At 40.0% G+C, this 25,784-nt stretch overlaps 1 protein-coding gene across 2 annotated transcripts; it reads right to left on the bottom strand.

Moving 5' to 3' along the window:
• Positions 1 to 4,154: 4,154 nt before the first annotated feature.
• Positions 4,155 to 23,022, bottom strand: pdcd6ip (programmed cell death 6 interacting protein). Of its 2 annotated transcripts, none has more exons than XM_067502430.1 (18): positions 22,700 to 23,022; positions 19,824 to 19,878; positions 19,670 to 19,739; positions 18,959 to 19,086; positions 15,037 to 15,190; positions 14,259 to 14,359; positions 12,741 to 12,872; positions 12,292 to 12,514; positions 10,723 to 10,846; positions 10,186 to 10,363; positions 9,060 to 9,171; positions 8,768 to 8,937; positions 6,933 to 7,181; positions 6,556 to 6,690; positions 6,296 to 6,390; positions 6,021 to 6,138; positions 5,714 to 5,922; positions 4,155 to 5,262 (listed from the first exon to the last, which is right to left on the bottom strand). In XM_067502430.1, exons 1-18 carry the CDS (start codon positions 22,903 to 22,905, stop codon positions 5,070 to 5,072), a joined length of 2,652 nt encoding a protein of 883 aa, XP_067358531.1. In that variant the 5' UTR covers positions 22,906 to 23,022; the 3' UTR covers positions 4,155 to 5,069. The 2 variants fall into 2 exon arrangements, with proteins under 2 accessions (XP_067358531.1, XP_067358538.1); XM_067502437.1 differs by having other exon boundaries at positions 12,741 to 12,857.
• Between the last annotated feature and the right edge of the window lie 2,762 nt (positions 23,023 to 25,784).

The following is a 25,784-nucleotide window of genomic DNA, read 5'->3' as shown; positions in this document are numbered from 1 at the left end:
CACACACACACAGAGAAGAAGTATCTGTCTTCTATGCTGTGAGAGAGGCTGATGGGTGTGCTATTGATCAGGTCTGAGACAAATGAGGAGCCGGTAGTAGCATGAGACCCAGGCAGCTGAGTTCAGATCATTAGAGTAGCTCTCTGCAACTGGGGTCACACAGGTGGTGAGACCTGCCATCTCATTTCCTGCCACAAAGTGTGACAACCAATCAATACAGCGACAGGGTAACTTCTGGAGAAAGCCACAGTGATGAGAGCACACACAGATATGGAGGGCCTGTGTATTTACAGTAAGACATGGAAATGTTCTCTGCTTTCTGCTGATGACAGATGCTCCAAGACAGTTGCATGCACATGTACTCACACAGGTACACACAAACACACACACACACCCTGACAGGTGCTGCATTGTTATGGCATGTCCAACTCTGGCAGCTTGTTTTCCTCAGACCTCTCACCCTGTGTGATGACTCAGAGACGGGGAGATGAAAGGAGAGGCAGGGACAGGGGGAAGGAAATGGGTGAGGGGGGCTCTGACAGGAGGGGACGGAGGGACAGAGAAAGCGCGAGCATCGGAAGGTTAAGTAAATCATATCATTAATGCTATGTTAAAAGATTGCTTTGACCTCTGCTTGGCTGTCTGCATATGCAAGTGTGTGTATGTGTCTGGCCTCTGTTCCACCAAAGCAGGTGGCAGCAGTGACGTCCGTCTTCTTCCCAGCAACACACACACACGCTCTCCTGTTCTGTGCTCTCGGGTGTCAGTCCCACTAGATTGTATTGTGCTTCAAATTCACTCGTATCGAGTGGCTTCACTGGGCCGCTTGCTGACACAAGTGCGTGCACACATGCAAAGACACCCACACATGCAGGCACAGAGGAACGCTGCACAGTGGACTGGCTTGATTATACAAGTGGAGCAGCTCAACCTGACAGAGGAACAAGCACCAAAAAGGAAACACGAAAAGAATATAAAAGGCTTATTTGCCCGTGTTGTATAAGCATGTTTCATCTTCCCACTCTTGGCTACCCTCACCCACACAGGTTAGATCCAATAGCTAGTGCCAGGACTCTCTATCTTGCAACACAAACATCTCCGTGTGAAGGAATATTGCAGTCGAGTTCTTTTTCGTAATCTCTTCCCTCTACACCCACACATGCCCATAGTGAGGGGTGAGAAGGAGATGGGGGGTAAAAAAACGAGAGCTGGTAGAAGAAAATAAAAGGGAAGAGGTGAGGGGGGCAGAGAGGAAGAGAGAGGGAGTTGGAAGTGCTCATGAGAGCCATGAGGTAGTTGTTATAGTAACTGTGTCTCTATACCTGTCAATCAGAGCTATTTCAGGCAGCTTGCTTCTACGAAAAAAAAAAATGCATATACCAGGGCCAGAGAGCTGTTTCGTCGAGGCAAAATTATCAGCCAACGCACATGCACTGATACTGGCAACTTGTAAGCTGATAGACTGATCAAATTAACACCACCAATGAGATTTCACCACTATGTCATACTTTCTTTTTAAAGATTCCCACACTTCTTCTTCACACTGCAATTTATATGAAAGGAAGACAAAAAACAGAATCCCAGCTAGAGAATCTTCATACTTTGCAGCACCAAACACAGGTAATCACAAACTTTCTTTTCCTCAAGTACAGCCCAGTGAAACCCAGTATGTCAGTATATTACAGTTCTATCATTTCCTGTCCTTTAATGTGTAATGTAGACATATCTTAATAAGTCATACCAGTGCAAGTATTTGCCTAAAAACTACATACACAGAGGTGCTGCTTCAATATGCTCAATTTGAAGTACAAAAGTGCATGCTTTAAAATGTACTTAAAGTACAGAAGCAAGTAGGAAATACTGTATTTCAATTTGGTGCCACTTGATAACAAAACTGCTGAGGTCTCATCCAAGTTTACTCAAGTAAAAAATATGGCGAAGTAAATAACTATTATTTTAAAAAAATAATGGCTGAAAGTTAACAATTTTGTGTGGAACAAAAATGGCATCACTGGCGAAATTTGAGCTGATTTTAATCAATTTATGTACTGACAGCTCTATAATTAATAAACCAATGCTGTATTAAGACTCTTCCTGTAGTAATTAAAGCTGTAAAATAAATGTATAGGAATAAAAGTAAGTTGTCCTCTAAAATACACTAAAAAGCCTAAAATGGAAATACTCCACTACAAGTATCTCAAAACAGTAGTTAAGAATAGTACCTGATCAAATGCACTTAGTTACCCACCACATCTGCCAATTACTTTTAGCTATCTCTGCTATACTAGTGTATTTTTTTAAGTTAAAACCATGTATTGATTACATAATACATACGCTCTTTTATCTAACATTAAGTGTTATTTATAACCTTTAGCAAACAATTTTATACATTAATCCAATACTTGTCTTACCCCAACCCTTCACCCATTCAATTACTTTCAATTCTTTACAATTTCCCAACTATGCCAGTTTAGACTTGAATAAACTATGTAGTCTATTATTTACATGTTGCTACCTACAGTCTTTTCCCCATTACTCTTAGCAAATAATAACGTTTAAGTGACTTTTAGCAAACCATTTCAGCTACTTGAACTGATTAATCATTGCTTTCAATTCTCCTTCGCTTACTCTCTACTTTTCACACACTCAATTGCAACATCTGTTTTGTTTACTTTAAGCTGAACTACTCAGAATTCTTAAATGGACACAAATGCAAGTATACCTGGTTTAGAATGTCAGTACTGGAGAACATGTCACCTTAATCATGAAATTCTGTGTAATTCTTAACATCACAGCCAATAAAGGAAAAAAAAAAAAACGTTAATTCACTGCGGACAAACACATGGTGAGGAGCAGAGGAAAGCGGTGAGAGAAAGGAGTGGGGGAGTAAGAATAGTGTGAGCACCAATATGGCTGAGTGCTGAGTTTGGGAGCCATTAGGCAGAAGGTAATTAATACCTGTCACCGCAGTGCTCTGTGCACTGCCTTTATTCTGTTTCAGACCAATTAAAATATGACACTCCTCCAGTGGAGAACGTCTTGTTAAAATTAAACGCCTGAGACACACAGACACCTTTGATAAACACATCTAGAGCTACAATTGGCTTTGGCAGCAACGGCATGCTGTATAGATGGATAGAGGGGAACATGGCCATGTGTATGTGTTGTGTCACTTCGAGATGTGAGCTGTAAGATCTGATTAAAAGTGTTTATCATCCTGGTAAGCGTCAGTCTCAAAAAACAACAAAAAAAACCCAACACCACACGACTGACGTGATGTTATGAGACGTTTATGAGACAAGAGATACTGACCAGTGAAGACAACTCACTGCCAATGATTTGCAGCTTGGACAGACAAATGGTAAGCAAAAACAGATGAGCCAGGGGAGAGAGAAAAAAAATGAAGGAGAGAGCAGCTGAGGATATAAAAAGACAGGTGGTGCGCAGAAAGAAAAAAAAAACGCTTAGCAGCAAAGGAAAATATAATAAAGAGAGAGGAACAAAACAAAAGGATGGAAGAGCGCTGAGGGGAAATGAAGGGAAATATGGAGTTTTTTAAAGAGTTTATCTGATAGGAACTAGAGAAGACAGATTATATGAAGGGAAGAGAGGGGAAAATGGAGAGGTGAAGTGATGGATGCAGGCAGGGGACCAGCAGCTCTCTGCCAACATCTCCATGCATCCTTCCAGACATCATACTGTGCTGCCATCTGCCTCCCTGCCACACACACAGACACACAGAAACACACACACACAGGGACGAGATGTCTAATCATTAGCGTCTCCTGACACTGAATAAATATCTAGGGATGAAATCTGTCTGTGGAGAAATCACCTGCGGGGAAATATGATTGGATGAGATCATGACCTTGCTGAAACGTAATTTGCATGTTATCTAAATGGAATCTGCCCCCAATGTTCATGAGGTCAAAAGGTGTCCGATTAGTTGGATAGGACAACTTACTTGCCGATTGGTTGTAAGGAGCAACAATAGCAGGTGAAGCTGCTGCTTGGCTGCCTCTCCCCCCTCCCCCATGAGCTACAGGACTGCCCTCTTCTGGCTGCTTTACAAACCTCCACAATTTGACAAAAAACCAAGAACACATACATAAACACATGCATTACCATCCAGCATTTAAAAGACAGACAAAATCTGGCTGGCAGTTGTTTTTAATCACATTAGAGCTGAAGAATAAAAATAAACATCAAGAGCATGAGAGTGCAGCACAGAGTGTCTTGGTTAACCACATAGTCTTATTTATACATATATTTATATAATAGAACCATTTCTCCCACATGTACAGCCTTTGATTGTGACAGAGAAATATACCCACATTCCCTGGGTAGGAGCAAAAAGAAAAAAAGAGTGCAGAACTCTCAACAGTCATCTTCTATATTAGAAAACCTACAGGCCATTCATTTTTATAGGTTTATAAATGAGGCAGGCATCAGTATTCATTACAAAAATAGGAATATAGTTGCTATTGAAGCATTGGGGGTTGATTGAGTGGGTGGGGAGAGTGAGGCTGTGGCTGAGCCCTTCCATCAGTGGCATACCTAGAAATGACCACCCATCCAGACTCCACCCAAATATATACTCCCAAACGGAGATTCGGTTTGCCCCCATGAGTGTTACAGCAGTCCAGCCCAGACAATGACTCCAGTATTAATGAAAACAATTTAGGGTTTAAATTAAACAACTGACAAAATCATTGGAAAATTAGTACATAAAAATAACCTTAAAGACAAGAGGGGGTTTAGTGCATTAGTGGAAGTTGAAAGTTTAGGAAAGTGCTGTCAGAATCTGGAGTTGAGATAGGGTTGAAATAGGGAGGGAGAGATGCGGGAAAAAAAGATTAAATGAATGAACAATGAAAGAAAGTCCAAAAAAAAAAAGTTTTGGGGGAGAAGTGCAAAGCAGCTCCAATGTCGCCCTTGTCCTAGGTTTCTACAGCTGCTGTTAGTGATAGAAAACTAAGGATGAGATGGGAGTGTTATTGCTGGGAGTATTATATTTTTTAATTTGGTGCTAACATGTAAAAAGAGGAATGAGGAGATGGAGAGGGCAGTTATTGCTGAGGGTAGTAGGGCTGCTGCTGTGGGGGTTGCTGAGGGGGTTGTTGAGGGTAGCCAGGGTAGGGCTGTCCAGCAGGAGGGGCTGCTGGGTATCCTCCCTGTCCTGGAGTCGCTTGGTAGGGCATGTAGGGCATGTTGTACTGTCCGTAAGCATAGGGGTTGTAGCCCATAGGCATCTGGAAGTACCTGCATAGCCCAGACAGCAGAGAAAATAAATGTATGAGTGGTGTAATTTAATCATCTTAAATTTATAAAACTTATTGGTTATGCAGAAAAACATTTTACTGTAATATTCAAATAAAACTGGTCTAACATGCTGATCTGGATACTTTCTTAAGAGGAGTAAATAGCCTGTCGTTCTTGTAAAACAAAACAAAAACAGCACAGTCCTTAATATAATTTATACTAACTGTTAAAGCTAACTGTTAATGACACTGTCATTTCCTGCAACTTATCTGCTTATCTGCTCTTTTCTAGTAAATAAAGAAAGATGAGAGACAACAGGTCCCACAAGAGATTTGTGAACCCATGAGCCTGACAAATGCAATTATTTTGGCAACCAAAATCAAGACCAAAAAGGGAACAGACTACTGTAACAGTTATTCAGCTCAAATGGGTGTTGGGATGAACAACGTACCCTGGGTAGCCTTGATAGGTGGGGTAAGGTGGCCCCTGGGGCTGAGAGGGGGGGGCCACAGGTGGTGGGTGGCTGGTGGGAGGGCCGGTGGGTGGTGCATTGCTAGGAGCTGCAGAGGCTGCCTGAGGGATGAAACTGGGGGGAGGAGGCCTGGCTGGGGGCTGGGGCTTTGCTTGAGGCTCCTGCTGGGGTTGTTGAGGCTGCTGCACCTGGCACGAGAGAAGAAAAAGTCAGATAAAAATACAGCCATTGGGCTGTTATCAAGTTCAGTGGTATTCAACGTTTAGCTTTGTGAGTGGCAGCTTACAAACACGGTCCTGGGTGCAGGTGTTGGGCCAGCAGCGGGGGCAGCGGGGCTGCTCTGATAGGCAGGAACACTGAAGGATGGAGCACTGGGTTCTCGAGCAATGCTCTGCTGCAGGTCCCTGAAACAATATTTCAAACATCACAACCAGTGCTTGTGTAACCTTCGTATTCATGCTTATAGGAAGTCACAGTGCTCATCTGCTTCAGCTGCTAAGGTGTACTCAACTTAACCAAACTAAGATGCACATGTGACTTTAACACCAGAAAAGTACGCACTTAAGTAGTTCATCCCGCTCTGTCTTGCGAGCAAAAACGATGTCGCTGCATTTGTTCTGGAACTTAAGCAGGATTTCTGTCAAGTCGTTGTAGAACTGAGCAGGGAGAAACAACAAAAGGGGACAAACATAAATCACCTGGCTTGCAAACCACCACAAAACAAATTAAAGTTTGAATTTTCTGACAAGATATGCATTACTGCAGTACAGTTCATCCTCGCCAAGGCTCGTGTGTGCCAGCGTATTGTGCTGAATGAGTACCTTGGTGCCTTCGCGCAGGTTGCTGCTGATCTCAACGTAGCTGTCGTGAGCTGAGGCCAGCTTCTTCAGGACCTCCTCCCTCTGATTGGCCTCGGTGTTGGACTGCTTCAGACTGCTGAACTCCTGGTGGGACACCTGGAGGAAGATCACAGGTTGAAAAGAAAGATCACACATTGAGAAGATTAATCTCTGAAACTTCTAAAAAGGTAAGTAAAATATAAATCATTTCTTCACACACATTCCTTTTTGAATTTTGTGATCTACATGTGTTTTATTTGACAAAAGGTAAAAACTTCAGTGATTTCAATTTATTGTACTTTTAGAAGGCAGTCAAATTTCACGCTAAGCTACAAAACAATACGTGTAAGTTTATATACCTGAACTTGTCCCAACAGCTCTTCCTGTGTGTGGAGGGAGGCCTGTACCCTCTGGTTGTAGCTGCCGTACAACTGGTCGAGCTGGGAGACTGACAGCTGCTCCTCGTTGATGGCCCCGTCCTGAGCAAGCGCCATCAGGAAGGCAGTAGACATGTCAAAAGTCACAGCCTTGACCTCTCCCTCCAGGGTCTCCCTCTCCTTCTTAACCTCGTCCAGCTGGGCGAGCTGGGAGCGCAGCACATTCACTACCTGGTGTAAAGATACGGTGCATTCAGAAAGTTCTCATTCCCCCCTTCATTTTTTTCAGTTTTGTGATGTTGATACCTGATACAACAACTGTTATTATTTATTGTTTATATTTTTTTCACCTCACAAAGCAAAAACCAAATTGCTTGCAAATGAATGAAAGAAAAACTGAAATATCACACTGGCCTAAGTATTCAGACCCTTTGCAACTACACCTGAAACTTAGATTAGGCGCATCCCATTTCACTTGATTGTTACTGAGATGTTTCTATGCCTTAAATGGAGTCCAACTGTGCTAAATTAAATTGATTGGACATGATTTTGAAAGGTACATATTGAAAGCTACTATAGGTCTCACAGCTGATAATGTATATTGTATCAGAGCAACAGCTCAGAGAAAGGAATATTACATGGCATCAATTCTCAATGTTATGTCTGCAGGAAACCAGGCACTGGTCATCACCATCCCTACAGTGATGTATGGTGGTGGTAGCATCATGCTGTGGGGGTGTTTTTCAGCAGCAACGACTGGAAGACTGGCCAGGTTTAAGGGGAAGATGAATGGAGTCAAGTACAGTGATATCCTCAATGAGAACCTTTTCCACAGCACTGGGGACCTCAGACTGGGCTGAGAGTTCACCTTCCAACATGTCAACAATCCTAAGGACACAGCCAGGACAACAAGGAAGTGGCTTAGAGACAACAGCCTATCCAGAGCCCTGACTTAAACCCTATTGAACATCTCTGAATAGGACTGAAAATGGCTGTGCACCGACGGTCCACCATCCAACCTGACAGAGCCTGAGAGGATTTGCAAGAAGAATTGGAGAAAATCCCTGAATCCAGGTGGGCAGAACATGTCGCCTCATACTCAAAAAGACTTGAGGCTGTAATTGGTATTAACGGTGCAACAAAGTAGAGTTAAGAGTCTGAATACTTAAGTGCACATTACATTTCAGTTTATTTTTAATACATTTATGGACATTTACTTTACTTCGTCATTATGGGCTACTGAGTATAGATTAAAGAGAAAACAAATGAATTTAAATAACTGTAGTATCAGTTCAAAACATACAGTAACAAAAATGTGAAGGGGATCTGAAAACTTCCTGAATGTGCTGGAGAAAAAACTTTGTTACTCCTTTCAGTACATTAACCCCTTACCTTGCACCCCTGTTATAAACGCTGTGTCTACTACAACTCTCAAAACCACTTTGTTGTTTTAGCATGAATCCTGTTTCATTGGGGAACTTAAGTACAAGTACACCTCTCTCGATTCTGCGTTCATGCACTAATGCAGTGTTCCTCAAGAGAAATCCACTTCTTTCTCACTTTTCCCAGTTCTGCTTGCTTAGTTCTTTATGTTCCCCAGTGGCACACAATACAAAGTCAGCAAACAAAATGAAAAATAGAGGTACTGTGGGGAAGAGGGACGGGGCCACAAAACACACAATGCCCACCAGGTGTTGCAAGTTACAGCAAGTTTCTACGTTAATGTGGTACAAGAAGGATCTTAGGATTAGGTGCCACTTAACTTCAGCACAAAAAGAAGTTAGATTTGGGCACAAAAACAAAGACATGTGACTAACCTCGCTGCCCTGCAGTGTCTTGGCTGGGTTAGCGGAGGGGATGGCAGCAATGAGCTCATTCTCTGGTTTACACAGCAGGGCAATCATGTCACAGTGGGTGTTGTAGCGGTCTCTCACCACCTGGTCAGCCTGTACTGCCTTGTCCAAGACATTGCGGAAGTTTGCACCCTCTGGGGGGAAGGGAGGGAGGAAAAGAGGGGTGGGACAATGGAAAAGGATTGTGTATATAAAAAAAAAAACAAAAACTTACTAATAACAAAAAAGTACAGTACAAAGCAAACATTGTGTTTACCTGCACGAAGTGGCTTGTACAGGTCCCCAGAGGGAGTTCTGTTCCAGCGCTGGTTGAACTTTGCTCTCAGCTCGTTGTCTGTTGTCTCTTCATCGTCCAACATCTTCAGAGACTGATGGACAAATAAACATACTGAGTGCACACTGTAAACACAAATGGCTTAACGACATGGACATGATGAGGTGATCTGAGAACTATATCTTTATTGATACTTTATATTTGTAGTGTGGCTTGTGGATTAATATTTTAATCAGTCAATAAAACAGTGGAAATGCACCGGTCAATAAAATTGAAGCCTAAAATTGCTTGTTCTGTGATCATCGTGGGTTGAAAACCTAAATATATTCCATTTACAATTACTTTATATTAAATAAGCATATTCTACCATACGAAAAACAGCTAGTATTTGTTCCAAACAGATAATTTGACTTGTTAAATATTCAGTTCAAATGTTACAACACAAACTTTTGTGGATTTAAAAAATAAAGATTGCCATAAATTGCCATAGTTTGTGTTTTAATACTAAAATCATGGGGGCAGCAATAACACACTTCCCCCCCCCCCCATTTCATTTTTCAGTTATTGCTCTTTTCTTCATACAACAAACCAAATACTTGGGGGGAAATTAGGACATTTTAGTTTGGACTTTTCAACTCTGCCAACAAACTTGGAAGTAGATTGTGTTTTTTTGTTTTATGTATTTCCTCCCTTCTGTTTATTTGATTGTCAGCAAGATGTCTAAAAAAATGGGTTGGCTGAAGCTGGTGGACAGACCGTCCTTGGCCCAAAGATCAGTGGATTAAATTTCAGTGATGATCCTATCTGGGATTTCTGCCATTAGGGAACGATTATGAGTTTTTGGTGTTCATGTGTTCTTCTATAGTGGTAGAAAAATCCAAAATTCAGAACGCCACTGAACAGCATTCAATTCATATGCTACTTTGTTAAGATAGCAAAGCCATATGACAAACAAGCTGTCAAAAAATCTGCACTTATAAAACTCCCTTTTTTATTTTTAGTTTACGATTACAATTAGCAGTGTGATGAGGTTAGATCACTGGGTGTGACATCTACAAAATGTAGAAACATGTATAATTCTGTCAGTTTTAATGACTCCACCACTGACCTCATCCAGGATCTCTCTATTGCGGGTCAGAAGCTCAGGCAGGTCTCTGATTAGCTGCTCGATGCTCTGTAGTCCTCCCTGCTGGACGATGGATCTGGCTTTCTCAACAATTGACTGTGGGATTGAGTCTCCTGAGAGATCCTCCAGAGCAGCTGGCAGGTTTAGGGACGCCAACACCCTGACAAACAGTTGCACGTTACCTGTCAGTTATTATGGTATCGCAAACATCGACCTGTGCCACCAGAATATTTTTAAAAAGTGAGTCTCACATTAAAACCTTCCCACTTCAATACTGAAAATTTAAAAATTATTTTATTTCAATTTCAAAAGATGGTTTATTGCAATTATTTGCATTGCACTCTCTGAGCTTAAATTCTTTGTTGACATCGTAATGGTATATGGTTAGAAATCTTTAATATGCCCATCCTTGCATGGAGACACAAGCATTTGTGGATGTGCTTAGCGAATTATACTATTATTGCTGCACAGTGTCATGGACATACACAAGTAGAGACATATAGATACAGGACAACATACCCATTGCAGAGGTTGGTGGCTTCCCTCATTGTTCCCACCAGTCTATTAACAGTCTCAGCCTTCCGCTGGTTGTACACGCTCATGGACTGCTGAACAGCAATTGGGACCATCTTCTCAAACAAATCTGAAAAGGAAAATAATAAAAGTCAAAAAAAATAAAAGGTGTCTGAAATCACCGATCTTTATCCAATAATATTGAGAACATGCTTTTAAAAAGTGAATTTGGATGAAACCAAAATGAAAAAGATCAGCGAGATAAATGAATGTCACAAACTAATTGAATGAAATTTGTTTGTAAAAGTCGGGAATGGACATGTTTTGACAACATCCAGGTAAAACAAAAAACAAGTGTGCTTTAATTTAACAGCATAAACCATGATGAATCACAGAAAATATCACATAAACTATTGGTTTGGTTGTGGAGGAACTGCTCGTAAACACACAACTACATTCAGCAGTTAGACACCTCAGGTCACTATGCCTGGAAAAAGAGGAAAGCTGCTGGCTTGGCAAAATCTAAAGCTGACCCGTTAAATATTTTAAATGTAGTTTGTTTAATCTGTAAAAAGGTTTAATAATGATGCATTGCACTTTTCAAGTGGATTATGTGCTGGACTTTCTTTGACCATTGCCATGAGGATGCCTCATGTTACTCTCTCAAAAAAAGATCAAAGAGGGTTGTAGAGGTGATCTTACTCGTATCTGATGGTCCAACAATTACCCACTCCAGAGACCGTCGTATGAGGAACATTTAATATTTATTGTATTCCACGTTTCTCAACTTAGCCGATAACAGACTAATTCTACAATACACGTTTACAAATAGTGATTTACAAACATGTTCACAAATCAATTGCATCAAACAAGTTTCTCAAAGTGAGTCCTTCAGAACACGGTAAGAAACCGTGTGCCTCAACAGCTACACACCGAACCTTTCAATTCTACCTTATTCCGGTCCCCACTATCTTGTATTCAGTTCCTTTGCTCCAGTTACTGTCCTTTTGTGGTTCACGTCTGTTCTTTTCAATAGCTGAGCCGAACTGCCTCTCTTGTAACAAACCATAGTTATGCACTGTTTCCTTGACAACTGGTTAACGCACTTTAAAGATAAACTACAAAGAAAAACTTTAAAGGCAAACGTCAAAGCCATATGATCTCACTAATGACATCATCAGTACACCTATGTGTATACTTCTTAATCTAATTAACCTTACAATACACAACAAAACAGAGGAAACCCTGGTTGACCCATACGGCGTTTCAGGGGTCGCCCCTTGTTGCCGCAACCATGCCATTATATCTGAGCTCGTGTTTGGCACTAAGGTAACCGTTGGTGGATGGGCGGGGCCACATGAGGTGCGTTGGGATTCGATTATGGGTCCTTCTGCATCCCAAGCCAATGCTCTACCCACTGAGTCACCAAGTGAGTAAATAAATGTATTTTCATAAATGTTAAGTATTCTTTTAAAGTTGTTAACAGATTTAAAGCCGGACAGGGACTCTGACACGGTTGGATTTCTAAGTGTGTCAAACCACACACAATAGGGAACCATGGAATCTGTATCCTACCTGAGAATTTCTGGCTGAGTGGAGGTGTGATTGCAGTGGCTTTGACCAGGGCTGCTTTGCCAATATGCTCCAAGTCCTTGACTTCAGGCACACGGTCATGATAAATGAAGTCATTGTCTTTCTTGGCAGCCGTGAGTGCACGGTTGATCTTGTCAGTTAGTTCCTTAACGCTTATGTACTCATCGTAACGAGATGCCACTGTCTTCACTAGTTCTGCTGCGTGCTAAAGTGAGAAAAAGGGGAGATAATATTGAGGATGAAATTAGCGTTGTGAATAAGTTGTCAAGGGGAACGTCCAGCAGGTTTGTTTTTGGATCTATGGGCCTAATGGATAAGAATTCCTCAAAACAATGATTAATAATTACTCACGTAAAATGTGCAACTGATAAACAGCTGAGTGTATCTGATCACGTGGGGTAAAATCCAAAACTGATATAATATCAAATTACCTGCAGACGAGCGATTTCCTCCCCAAAGCGCTTCTTCTGTTTGGACAGCATGCTCTGGTGCAGCTCAGCATTGGCTTGCATGATGCAGTGCTTGGCGGCCAGCACCGGCAGCACTTCCTGAAAATAAAAATACTGACCAGGGAGAGGCAACCACAGAGCAACACACAGGCACACAAACAGGTATATACACACACACGCGCGCGCGCGCGCGATGGAAAGGCGAACCACAAAATGGCAGACACACCAGCGAGGTCAAGTCACAAATGACATCATAAAAGCCAATCACAAACAGGCGCAAGCGGTCAGAGGTGCGCAAACAATACATTTACAGGCACATGCGTGCGCGTGCACACACACACACACACGCCCAACCAGTACCCATACCACCACCACGAAGGATGCAGAAAGAAAGGAAGACAACGAGAGAGAAAACAGAACAGGCCATGAGTGTTTAACCTTTCAAAAAAAAGCTGCTACACCTCCATTCAAAGTCCCAAAGCCACAAATGTATGTGTGAATGTTTTAGCGTGACTGAGATTATGTGTGTATGATTGAATTCAGGCATTCAAGGAGAACAGAAAGCTCCTTTCAGGCAGGGATCATTGTCATGTAATGACAATCTTCATTCTAAACAATTAAAACACTACAAGCTGATGCGTGTCGAGCTGTTGTCACTGAGGGTTACAACTCATATAAATAATGAGAATATGAGGACTATCTGTAAATCCATCACTTAAATTGTTTGCCAAATTTTCCCAACTATTAGCTAATTTAATCAGGTTGCACAATTTAAAGTTGAGGAATATATGATAGTAAAGACTTACAGAATGTACTGTCACTGAACAGAGAACCATGAAATGTAACTGTTTTAGGGATAGGTTGGAATGTCTTTGTTTTTCTAAGCTTTAGAGCTGCTGCTAGTAATTAATTTTGCTATTAGTTATTTGATTTTGTCTAGCAAGTATCTATTTGTTATGTACACTCACTTCATCACAGTGATAATGTTCTATTTTTGTTTGACTGTTTCAGAGTTAAAACTTATATACTAGTCTAATTTTGAACTTAGAAACAGGTACAGGTTACATATCCCCTGTTTTCACTTCACTTTGATTTCCTTTCCATTAAAATATTAGATACGCAACATGTGTGTGCATGTTTGTATATCTTGATCCTGATGATACTTCAGATGTCCATGATTAGATGGTGAGGCAGTGATCAGAATGCAAACAGATCAAAATGCCGTTTAGTAGTAACAACCCAATGTGTAAAAACAGAATGGAAATGGACTAATGAGAACAGAAAGAAGCTGGACAGTCCCGCAACCCAAGTACGACTCTTAGGCTTGTTCCCCCAAAACAAGCAAAAGAATCCACACAATCAAACACTCAATGGATGTTGAACCATACAGAACTCTTCTTCGTCTTCACCGCAGTGAAAACATGGCAAAATGTGCTTGTCTTTTTCAAACCTGAGCAGTTTTTAGGTTTAGGTTTGTAACTGTGTGTGTCCCTTAAATACCTTGGGAAGGTTGTCTTTGTACTGACACTGCTTGAAGGCGTCACCATAGAAATCTGCTGCCTGATTGGCAAGCTTTGCAATGACAGCATCTTTCATCTTATCTGTTGAGTGAACAGGCAACTTTTAAAGTCATGCAACCAGCAAGAAGTAGATATCAAAACACAACAGGAAGTGATATTCTTGTACTCTGCACATTACAAGTTGATCAGCTTATTTTTGGTTTGATAACTGATTACTCACATTTGGTCTAACATTAAAACACGGTAGACATGGTTTTGTGTTTAATATCCATTTAACAACTGTAATAATAATAATAATAATAATAATAATAATAATAATAATAATAATAATATCTTAATGACATTACCTTTCTTCAAAGTGTAGAAACTTGTTTACACCAAAAACCCAATTTCTTACCAGAAAATGTAGGTCTAACTTTTGTAAATATGAGATTATATAATAATGTAAACAAAAAAACTGTTGTGCTTAAAGAGCAACTGTGAGGACAGAATTGGGACGGGCTGTATGCAAACCCGGAATTTAACAGCCTGCTGCCATTTATTTGCATGAGCGTGCAAATAAATTTGCCATTTATTCCCAGTTTACTCTGTACATGTTCTGTACAGTAGATGTGACACCTTTAATGTACCTAATCACTAAAACCTTTCAGACTCATTACTAAGCAAGACTAAGCAGCACTGAGTAACACTAAAAGGACTGGGACAAAATTGGATTGTGGGTCTTTGGTGGTGGGGGGTTGAGTGTATGTCCTTGGTACCTGCGGTTGCTTTAAGGAAGAACACCTCCTGGGCCTGGGCCAGCATAATGAGGCTCAGAGTGCCTACAGTTTCAGGGGAGATGTCCATTGTAGGCTCCCTATTCAGTGCAGACAGCACTGTGTCCTTGATATGGCCAAATGCGCCGCTGGCCAACTGGAGACAAAGATAAAGAGAGTAACACCGATAAGACTCCACTTCCAAGAATGAAATTCACCCAACCTGATTTTTAGTCCTACCTGGCTCTAATGCCCCCAACACAGAAACCCTTTTCTGACTTCCCTTTAATGGTGACTTTCATAAAGCACCTTATTTGTCGGGCCCTCCGTTTGATTTCTATGCCACAGACGCTAATATATTTACACTTTCTTCTGGCAATTTTTTTATTTATATTTTCTCTCTCTCTCTAAATTTTGTATATAATAGAAACCTTGGTGTGTATGCTGTCATTCAGAATTGTGCTGTGTGGACAGTGATATGCAAATATCATAAAAAAACCTAGTAAGTTTGCCATAGCAACCTTTACGGAAAAGGGACAAGGGGGGCATTCTGACATGAACTTAACTAGGGCTCCACCTAATGATTTTCTTATTGTTGATTAATCTATCCCTTATTTCTTCAATTTATAGATCCATTATTTTCCCATTAAGCTCTTTTATATTTTTCAATATGTGGGAATATAACATAATAACAACATAGTTCATTTCCTAATATTAAAAATGTAAGTTCATCAATCGTCTGTATTTCAATATAATATTTTAGTGGCTCAGTTGGTAGAGTTGCCACCTATTAACTATGTAAATATAGAACCATCAGCCACAACATTATTACAATTCGGTAGTTTTGATATACAAATCTGTAAGTTTGTTTGTAAGTTAAGTTTGTGTACTTCTACTACCTCTGAACAAAGTGTATCACATTCAGCTGCAAATGGGGCTATGTAGCCACAGTCTGCTCAGAGTGGCCATACTGACCTATGTCCTTCATTACATTAAGACCACCAGTGTTAATGTTGTTGCTGATCAGTTTATGCTTATAATACTATATCTTATGGCCAGAGCAGCTATTAAGAACATCAATTCCACAAGTAGGGTATACATATATGGCCTTTGCTGTAGCATGTGTCTCCAAGCCCTGGATACACACATCACTGCAGATATATCACATCTACTTTTGCTGTCTGACATGAAATGTGGTCACATTAGACATCTATTCAATTGGCCAGTGGACTGAAGGCCTCGGCTACAGATTGACCTGAATATAAGTGAAATCAGACACTACAGTAGACTGTGGTGTGACTTTCCCGCTAATGAAGGATGAAGAAAGAGTGAGAGACAGCTAATTTGAAAGTGTCTAAGGGGCTATGAGTTTGGATATATCTGTGAAACGTCTATGTTATTGTTATTTTACTAAAAATAAGGGATCAGGGTGAGTCAGCTAATGGTCTGTTTCCTATAAGACAATGAACAGAGTAGTTAGCCAATGTGGATTAGGCAGAATCATGTACTGGATGAACAGACATTTGTGTTTCAGAATCAGAAATACTTTATTTCTGAATCTGATTAGATAAACAGCCATTTGAGCCATTTAGAGTGGCTCAGTTGGTAAAGTGGACACCTATCAACCACAGGGTCAGAGGTTTGTGCCCCGCTCTTCCCGCAAACATGTCGAAGTGCCCCTGGACACGACACTGAACCCCAACAGCGCATCCCCATCCCCAGCCATGCAGTGCTGGTCCCATGCCCGGTAGAATTTAGGGAGGGCTTCCTGTGCCAAATCAACATGCGGACAAATGAACCGCTGTGGTGACACTGAATTCACAACATAAGCCGAAAGTACAAAAAGAAAAAAGAAAAAAATTGTGCGAGTGTCTTGGTGTCCACCAGAACCTGTGGCATATTAGGCTGTCGGCTCCCTCTCTTATTTAGCTTTTAGTGTATTCATTTTGTTTTCCCTGTGCTTTAAGATGCGTATTTCAACTTATGACTTTGTGTTTCCAAAAAGGACATTTTAAAAAAGTATAAGAAAAGTTTGGGTTTAACAGCATACTATACTTCATATGGGACAAAAACTATTTCGTTGAAGAAGACTACAAATAGTTTCAAAATTTACTATTTGATGATGTGACCACTCCTGTTAATTCTCAAAATATTCATTGGTTTAGTCAATAACAACAAAGGACAGGACATTGTAGTTCTCTGTGTCTATCAAATACTTCACATCCTCATCTGGTCAGTGACCGCAGAAAACAAGGTAACCCAGACGCTTCACATATTTTCTTTTGTCATTGTGATTTTGTGCTCTGTACTTCTGTGAAAATGAGTTCAGTAGACCACATCTTGGCAGTGCATCCTGCCATAGATCCGTTCTTGTAGGGTTCTGGTTCATCAGGTCCATTTTATCACTGAAATCCATGTTTACTTTTACACACATTGAGTGTAGTGAATTGTAGAACATGCATATTTAATTTCTTCTTTTGGATTGTTTCTTCATTTTCAGCTAATTGAGGTTGGTTAAACACAATACTGCCTCCACTTCTTGTGGAGACGTACATCAGCAATTCAAGTATAAAAGAAAAAATGGACGAACGTATCCAAGCGTAGGTCCACATCGACGTTTAAGTTTATTGACAGAGAAGTATAAATCAGCCTTTCAGAAAGAAGAAGGTCCTCCACACGATCATATCTTATTTGCTAATCTCAGTGGTGTCTTGAAGAATTTATATCGGTGATTTCAGAAGAAAACTATTTATATTTTGTGCTCTACTTAAACTTTAACAGCTACTAATTTCTTTATTGTGCCCAAATTTTCTTAGGAGATTTTGTAAATCAACGTGTGGAACATGTTCGGCTGTGGTGACCCCTGAAGAGAAAGCCTTTGGTTTATTTTGGTCAGTAAAATGTGTAAAAACCCCATTCTCTAAGTCTTAACTTGGATGTTGCAAACTGTGAAATGCCCCTGACCTACCTTCTGCCTAAGGAACTCACATTTACGTTTACCAGGGATGTCCAGATACCACTTTTTCCCAGACTGAGAACAAGTACTTACATTTGAGTACTCACTGCTATTGAGTGCCGATACAAGTTACAGTTGTGCTTCTAATGAACCAATGAGTTCTAATGAACCATTAAGTTGGTGGATGGTAACATCCTCATCAAACCATTGCAGTTAAGCAAATCGCGTGTTCTTATGAGAAAACAAATATGACGGTGACAGTGTTTAATACGCGGAACAGCTTTTGCTGGAAAGAACAAAAGAAATGACAAACAAGGTACAGATTTAGGGTGAGATACTGGATGGGGAAGTGGGGGCAACATGGACTGTTGACGAATATGAAGGGAAAATAACTTTGTAAAACAAAGCAAACCTCACATAACATTCGAGTTACTATATTTAGCCCTCGCTGTTGCTGATGTCACTCGCAAATATTAAACATTTTTAAGTATTCATGAGAAACGTAAGTATGACTGTTAGTAACTAGATCTTAAAACTTTAGCACAGCAGAACTTGCATTCAGCTTTACTTTTTTCACCATCAATTATCTGTAAACAGCTCTGAACTACAGATTTTTCCATGCCTGTCTACCTGCAGAAGTTAATGTGGTAACGGGCACAGTATCTGAAGGTTTACGAGTACAAGTACACAATCAGGATGGGGACATCCCTACTGTTTTCATCACTTCCTTTAGGTGATTTTCTTACTGATACACATTCAGCAACTACAGATAGAAAATTTACATGATAAAAACAGACTAAAGCTTCTGAAATGCTTTCCACGAACATCTAATCCCCAGCTGAAGGATGACAGTCATCATGTATCACATCGTTATATACCTGACCAAACAGTTTTTGACTGATCATTTCGTTGCTGTCATTTCCAACTGGCTTTTAAACACAATGTGTAACTATGTGGAGACACACTTACCTGATAGTATTTGGCTGCAGCCTTTAGTCCTTCATCATTGTCCAGGTTCTGCTCTGCGGCAATCTGACTGGCCAGTGCTGCTGCATTGAACAACACACACGTTTTCTCGTAGCCCAAACTGGCCAGGGCTGCAACACACAGAAGTTAGATATTATCATAAGGTGATTTCCCAGGACAACTTAAACAGTAGAAATAAAAGGCTTTCATAAAACACACTAACAAATTCTGTACCACTGAGATACATTTCTTTCCACAGCTATAAAGTGATTCTTATAGAAGAACAGAGATTCTATTGTCAGAATATTTTCTCAGGTATCGACTATTTTTTTTATTGTTGCAACAGATGCTTGTGTGGGGTTGGCATGTTCTTCAAACATTTCTCTGGCTTTATTCTGCATTTTTCTCACCCTGAGTACAGAGAAAAGTAGGCCTATTCCACAGTAAAGATCTGTAGTTTACCGCAGGTAAATCATTTCATTTGACTTTCTAAATTTCAAAGTCATTCTTGCTTTAAAAAAAACTTTAAAAAGTTTGACCAATCATTCTGTTACACAAATCACGTCTGTCTCTTTCTTATACACATGTATCAGTGGCTAATTATTCTTTAAACTCTATATAACACCTTGACAGGCCTGTTGCTGGATCCAAAGTAAAACAGAAACTTTCAATCTTCCACATATAGAAATACACTTGATAAGAGGCTGCACTTACCGAGCTTGACTGAGCCGCCAAACAGCGATCCTTTATCAAAGGCATCCTTCCATGTGAAGGTTAAGCAGAGCTGCAAAAATAGAGAGGTTTTGTGTTCTGTTCTTCTTGGAAAATCAATATAACCCACAATCACATGTGGTGTGCAGTCAATTACCTGATTTTCAGAGAAGGGAAACTTGGGTTCAACAGCACAAAGTTGGTCATAGTATCTGTAGAGAGAAAGAGGGGATTGAAAAGTAATGTTTTCATAGTTACCTAAACCTCCTCTAATAATTTCTCTAACTGCTTTCGGATGGCAAATGGCAAGTCATTGCTTTATTAGAAAGAAAGACATTCCTTTATTCTGTTTGTTACTGAACTTAAGTTTAGGTAATCCGAGTAAAAAAAAAAAAAAAAAGACCATTAATTAAATCATAACCAAGAAAATAGGACAAGAGGCAGTAATTGTTATGACATAACTGCAGCTTGGTAGTTGGAGGAAGCTGTTTGAGGGGCAGCTGACAATGAGTCAGGAAAAAACATCCACACAAACACACACACACACACACTTCCTCAACTCCTAATGTTATCAATATCTGTGCCTATGATGTCAACTGGTTATTATTAGGGAAGACAACATGCTTTAGAGGCTGGTTTAGGGAAACCTATAGTGCCATTTTATCCACCATGTTTGTCATGTGCTAGAAATGACTTGGGCACAAAAGTCTGCATGAACAAAGGTTTTGAATTTAGATCTAACCACATATGGTTTGTTATCCTTAAGCTCCCTAATAAGATACTCAAAGAGACACACAGTTGCTGAAATGAGATGTGGACTTCGTTAACTTAAGTGGAACAAAAACTGTTCTAGACAATAAAGCTGCATGGCTGCTCGTATGTAAAAGGAATAGGGCCTGTTGCCCCAAGTACCTGGCACATGGCTAACAGGCATGCGTAGAAAGCCAGGGGGCAGCAGTTTTAACAGTCACTAATACGACTATTCTGTAACATGTTAGCTTCCACCTCATTGCCGACATTTAGGTTGTTATATCACCAGACTAAAACTGTAGCCATCTTCAGATGGTCACAGAAAGGAATTTTAAAGTCACAAAACAATCTATTGTGCCAAATGCTGCACTCCACCTGTCATATAAATGTATACTAGTGCATACTCGGGCACTCACGTAATCTGGGCACTTATGAGTCATGGAGACCAAATACTGAAATGACAGAGGGCTTCTTTATGTTATAGGAATTGACTTTCTTGTTTAATATTAGGGTTTCTCAACATCTCTGACTTTTCCATTAGTGCCAAGTCATTAAATAATTATTAGTCTGCTGCATAATAAAGTAGTGGTGAGGTTGATCAGTGGAGCATGGCAGTAGGAGGTTCATTTCAGAAACACAGGTTCTTTTTCCTTCACAATTCATCCCTATGTAAAGTAGTTTGTAATGTGACACTCTTTTACTTTTTTATGTAAATATACAACCACCAGCCACAACATTATTACCACTTGGTAGTTTTAGTATAAAAATATTAGATGTTACTATAAAAACGTTATGAACTAATAAATGCTGATTTGTCAGTATGGATTTACTACCGGTCAGCACATAAAGTAGTTAAAAATCAGCTTTCACCTTTACAGACAGTGATCTTTGAGCCCTTTCTTATTAATTACTGTACTTTTTAGCATAATTAACATAATCAGTATTTCTTAAAGGACATTGTTTTCTTAGTCCAGTACTTTTACTTTTGTACTTTAACTAAAATGTGGATATTCTGAATCTAATACATTTACTTAAATAAAATTTTTTAGGCCAATATTGCACTTCTTCAGTATTAAGTTTGTGTACTTCTAATACCTCTGCACAAAGTGTATCACATTCAGCTGCAAATGGGGCTATGTAGCCACAGTCTGCTCAGAGTGGCCATACCGACCTATCTCCTTTATTACATTAAGACCACCAGTGTTAATGTTGTTGCTGATCAGTTTATGCTTATAATACTATATCTTATGGCCAGAGCAGCTATTAAGAACATCAATTCCACAAGTAGGGTATACATATATGGCCTTTGCTGTAGCATGTGTCTCCAAGCCCCTGATACACACATCACTGCAGATAAATCACATCTATTTCTGCTGTCTGATATGAAATGTGGTCACATTAGACATCTATTCAATTGGCCACCAGTGGACTGAAAGCCTCGGCTACAGATTGACCTGAATATAAGTGAAATCAGACACTACAGCAGACTGTAGTAAGACTTTCCCACTAATGAAGGATGAAGAAAGAGCAAGAGACAGCTAATTTTTCAAGTGTCTAAGGTGTCTATGAGTTTGGATATATCTGTGAAACGTCTATGTTATTGTTATTACACTAAAATAAGGGATCAGGGTGAGTCAGCTAATGGTCTGTTTCCTATATGAGAATGAACAGACTAGTTGGTCAATGAAAATTAGGCAGGATCATGTACTGAATAAACAAACATTTGCGTTTTAGAATCTGATTCTGATTAGATAAACAGGTTGTATGCCGCATTTAGTATGTTTTACATACGTTATATACGTTTAGTATGTTTAACGTGTTTTTATTTCATTTGAGCGTGTATTTTGTTTTATGTTGAACTTAATGTGCGCTCTTTTTACACTTTGAGGATAATACATTTTAAAATTAACTTTGATGCTAATTATAGTTGAATCATTTAGAGTTTTGAGTCCTTTAAATTATTTAGCCAAAGCTAAAGATCAAAACTAGTCGGTGTGTAAAGTGCTGATTTCATGTCAAGTGCCTGACACTTCAGTTAATTAAGTTAACATGGTAAGTATGTGTTAGCCAATCAGTGAAACCTGGCATAAATACCATATGACTCAGTTATTTTTGCGAGGAATAGCTCCTAGCACATTAGCTTGACTAACTAGCTCCCAGGTTAGCAACTGAAGGCTACCGCACCTGGGTGCGCCAATGACAGAGTAACTTAGCAAGATTGTTGCCATAGGTGTTAGCAACGTTGTAAGTTGAAAACATTTGTGATAAAATATAGATCTGTACCTCAGCAGGATCTCCAGGGAGCTCTCATGTTTATCTAACGGCCTTCCCAGCGCGTTCTTGCGAAGCTTGTTCAACTCTTCAACGGCGCGGGTATACTCTCCCTGCTCCTCGCCCGTGGAATATGTGGCCGTTACAAATTTCGACAGCGGTTTCACCAGATCAACCTCCGAGGCCTTTTTTAACGGGACTGAAATAAACGTTGCCATTTCGGTCCCTAGAAGCAATGTGTTAAATGAGGAAAAATAGACGATTAGCGTCCAACAAACACAAACAACAACCAACTTCCTGGATTCTGACTCTGGACGTCAAATTACGTCATGGGGAACGGAGAAACGCACCGCGCAGACTCGGTATCGTTTTAATGAGACACTACTGAAGCGGAAGAATATTAGCAGTATCTGCTCAGAAACCACAGGCAATTTTGTTCACATGTGAGGAACCTATGACTGGATGATTCTACTAGGAGAGAAAGGTTAAAAATGACACGATGGAGCCTCATAATCCCTCTGTTTCTCCTCGTTTGTGTATTGTGTACAGTATACTGTGTCAGGATATTGCATATCCTGGTTTGCTGTGAGATCTTACTGAATGTGTCGCATTATGAGCTATGTAGAAAGCCATACAACATTCTGTTTCTAAAATTAAAAAATACACATTAATTAATAATAATAACACAAAACAATGAAATTATGTGCAGTTTAATAAAAGTGCAAAGGTTTTCTTGCTATTCTGGAATGTTCTTTAACCCTGCTTTTGAAAGATTTTGTAAATTTTTAATAATAGAATGTATTAAATGAATTTATTTGACTTGAATCCCCTGAGTAGAATGAAAGGCCGATTATTACACACATACCCTTACATTATGAAGATCTAAAATTTACAAATGTGTATCACCTCAATAAGTGGATGTTGAATTTACTGATTTAAAGACATTATCAAGATCAATTTTCAATTTCATACAAAAACTGTGTGAATTCTTTTTTTATCGGCCTTGTATGTGACGAGTGGTTATTGCATAAAATAACAGCATAATATTAAATATTGTATACTTTTTATATAAACATTCATTTCCATAAATATCAAACCTAGGGTTAAAAACACCACTCTAAAATAAGGTATTAAAATGTAATTTAATTTAATATTGTGATTTAGTATTGCATATTTCTATATTCCCAAGCCAAAGTGGCATTTTGTAAACATCAAATCAAATTATGATTAATTACTACACAGTAATCTTAGTGTTGGAGGCCTAGCTGAGGGCCTGGAGTTCCATATTGCCCTCTTTGCCCAATCAGTGTTTAAAATGTAGTTGTCATGTAAACAGATGGAAAATTAAAAGGCCATAAAACAAAAACAGCTAGGTGAACTGTACACCAGCACTCCCACCTGCAGTTTACATTTAGTAATTTAGCAGACGCTTTTATCCAAAGCGACTTACAAGTGAGGTACAAGGCAAGCAAAAATCTAAGTCAATGAGAAAACATCAAAGCAAAGTCCTATCAGAAAGTGTTCACAGTTCACGAGATGCAAGTGCGAGAAAGAGCAGAAAGGTATTTATTTATTTTAATTAATTAATTTATTTATTTTAAAAAAAATAGATTTAAGTGCATAGGAAGATGCGGAAGAGTTCTGTTTTCAGCAGTTTTTTCAATACTGGGAGAGAGTCTGTTTAGCGTGCAGAGTTTGGTAGCTCGTTCCACCATCGTGGGATCATTGCGCTAAAATGTTTTGCTTGGTGTCTTCTCTGCGGTGCTGGGACCACCAGACGTCGTTCAGGCTTCATCCAGGCTGAGATGTCTGAGAGACAGGTGGAAATGCGTGATGAGACAGTGGAGTCGTCCGGTGGAAAGGACAGGAAGAGCTGTGTGTCATCGGCGTAGCAGTGATAGGAAAGACCATGTGAGTGAATGATGGCACCTAGGGATGAAGTATAGATAGAAAAAATAAGAGGACCAAGAACTGAGTCTGCGACACACTGGTAGTGAGGCTATGATAGTGAGAAATATGCCCCCACCAGATACCTTCAGGTTCGTCCCGATAGGGAAGAACGAAGCCGGTCTAGAGCTGATCCAGAGATGCCTAAGTCAGAGAGTGTGGACAAGAGGATCTGATGTTTTACAGTGTCAATGGGTGACTATAGATCAAGTAGAATGCAAATTCATGAAGAAGAGTGGAAGGGATTGGATCCAGAGCGCAGGTGGTCGGATGGTTAGAGAGGAGGAGGGTGGATATGTCATCCTTAGTCAGAATTGCAAATGATGAGAGCGATGCAGTTGGAAGAAGTTAGACGGATGTCATCATCTGGAGGAGGGAACTGTGAGCTGATGGCTGCCACTTTGTTGGTAAAGAAGACTGCAAAGTCGTCAGCAGTGAGAGAGGTAGATGGCGGAGGCGAAGGTGGGTAGGTGAGTGTTTTGAAAGGGGAGAACAGCTTTCTGGTGTCCCAAGTTGTTGTTGAGCTTCTCCTGGTAGTAATGGATCTTTGCCCTGGTGACACTCTGAGAAAAAGGTACAAGCAGATCCTGATACTCAGCAAGGGCAGCTGGAGTCTTGGATTTGTCTGTATGTGGCTGCATCTGCATCGAGGATGGAGAGGTCCTGTGTTGGGGGCAGAGTTGCAGAGACCAGCGAGGAGAATCGATTCGGGTTGTGAGACCTGAGATTACGACAGAAGGTTACAAGTGTGGTGGGAGACTGCAAAGGTCTAAGGATAAAGACAGTGAGTTGAATGAAGAAATGATCCGATACATGCAGAGGAGTGATGCAAATGTATTGATACTTTTCATTACTGGCAGATAAATAACTGAAACAGCTGTATTCACTTTTTATCCCAGATGTGATTCAGCCTTAGATACAACAGCTAAAGGCAAAAATAGCATGATCCTGTGTTCTTAACATCTGCTGTTGGAGACACCTATATGTGCTCTCAATCTGAACATAAAATGGTGAAATACTCCCCCAAAAAGACCTGATTTGACCTGGTTATACTTTTCAAAAATGAGTAAATTGACAGAGCAGACTCACATTTCTGAGTATTAAACTTGAAATAGTTCTTTGTTATTCATTTTTATTCGGTAAAATCTGT

This window comes from Channa argus, chromosome 1, assembly GCF_033026475.1.
Source record: "Channa argus isolate prfri chromosome 1, Channa argus male v1.0, whole genome shotgun sequence".
In the NCBI taxonomy this organism is placed as follows: domain Eukaryota; kingdom Metazoa; phylum Chordata; class Actinopteri; order Anabantiformes; family Channidae; genus Channa; species Channa argus.
This window is presented reverse-complemented; position numbering and strand designations above follow the sequence as displayed.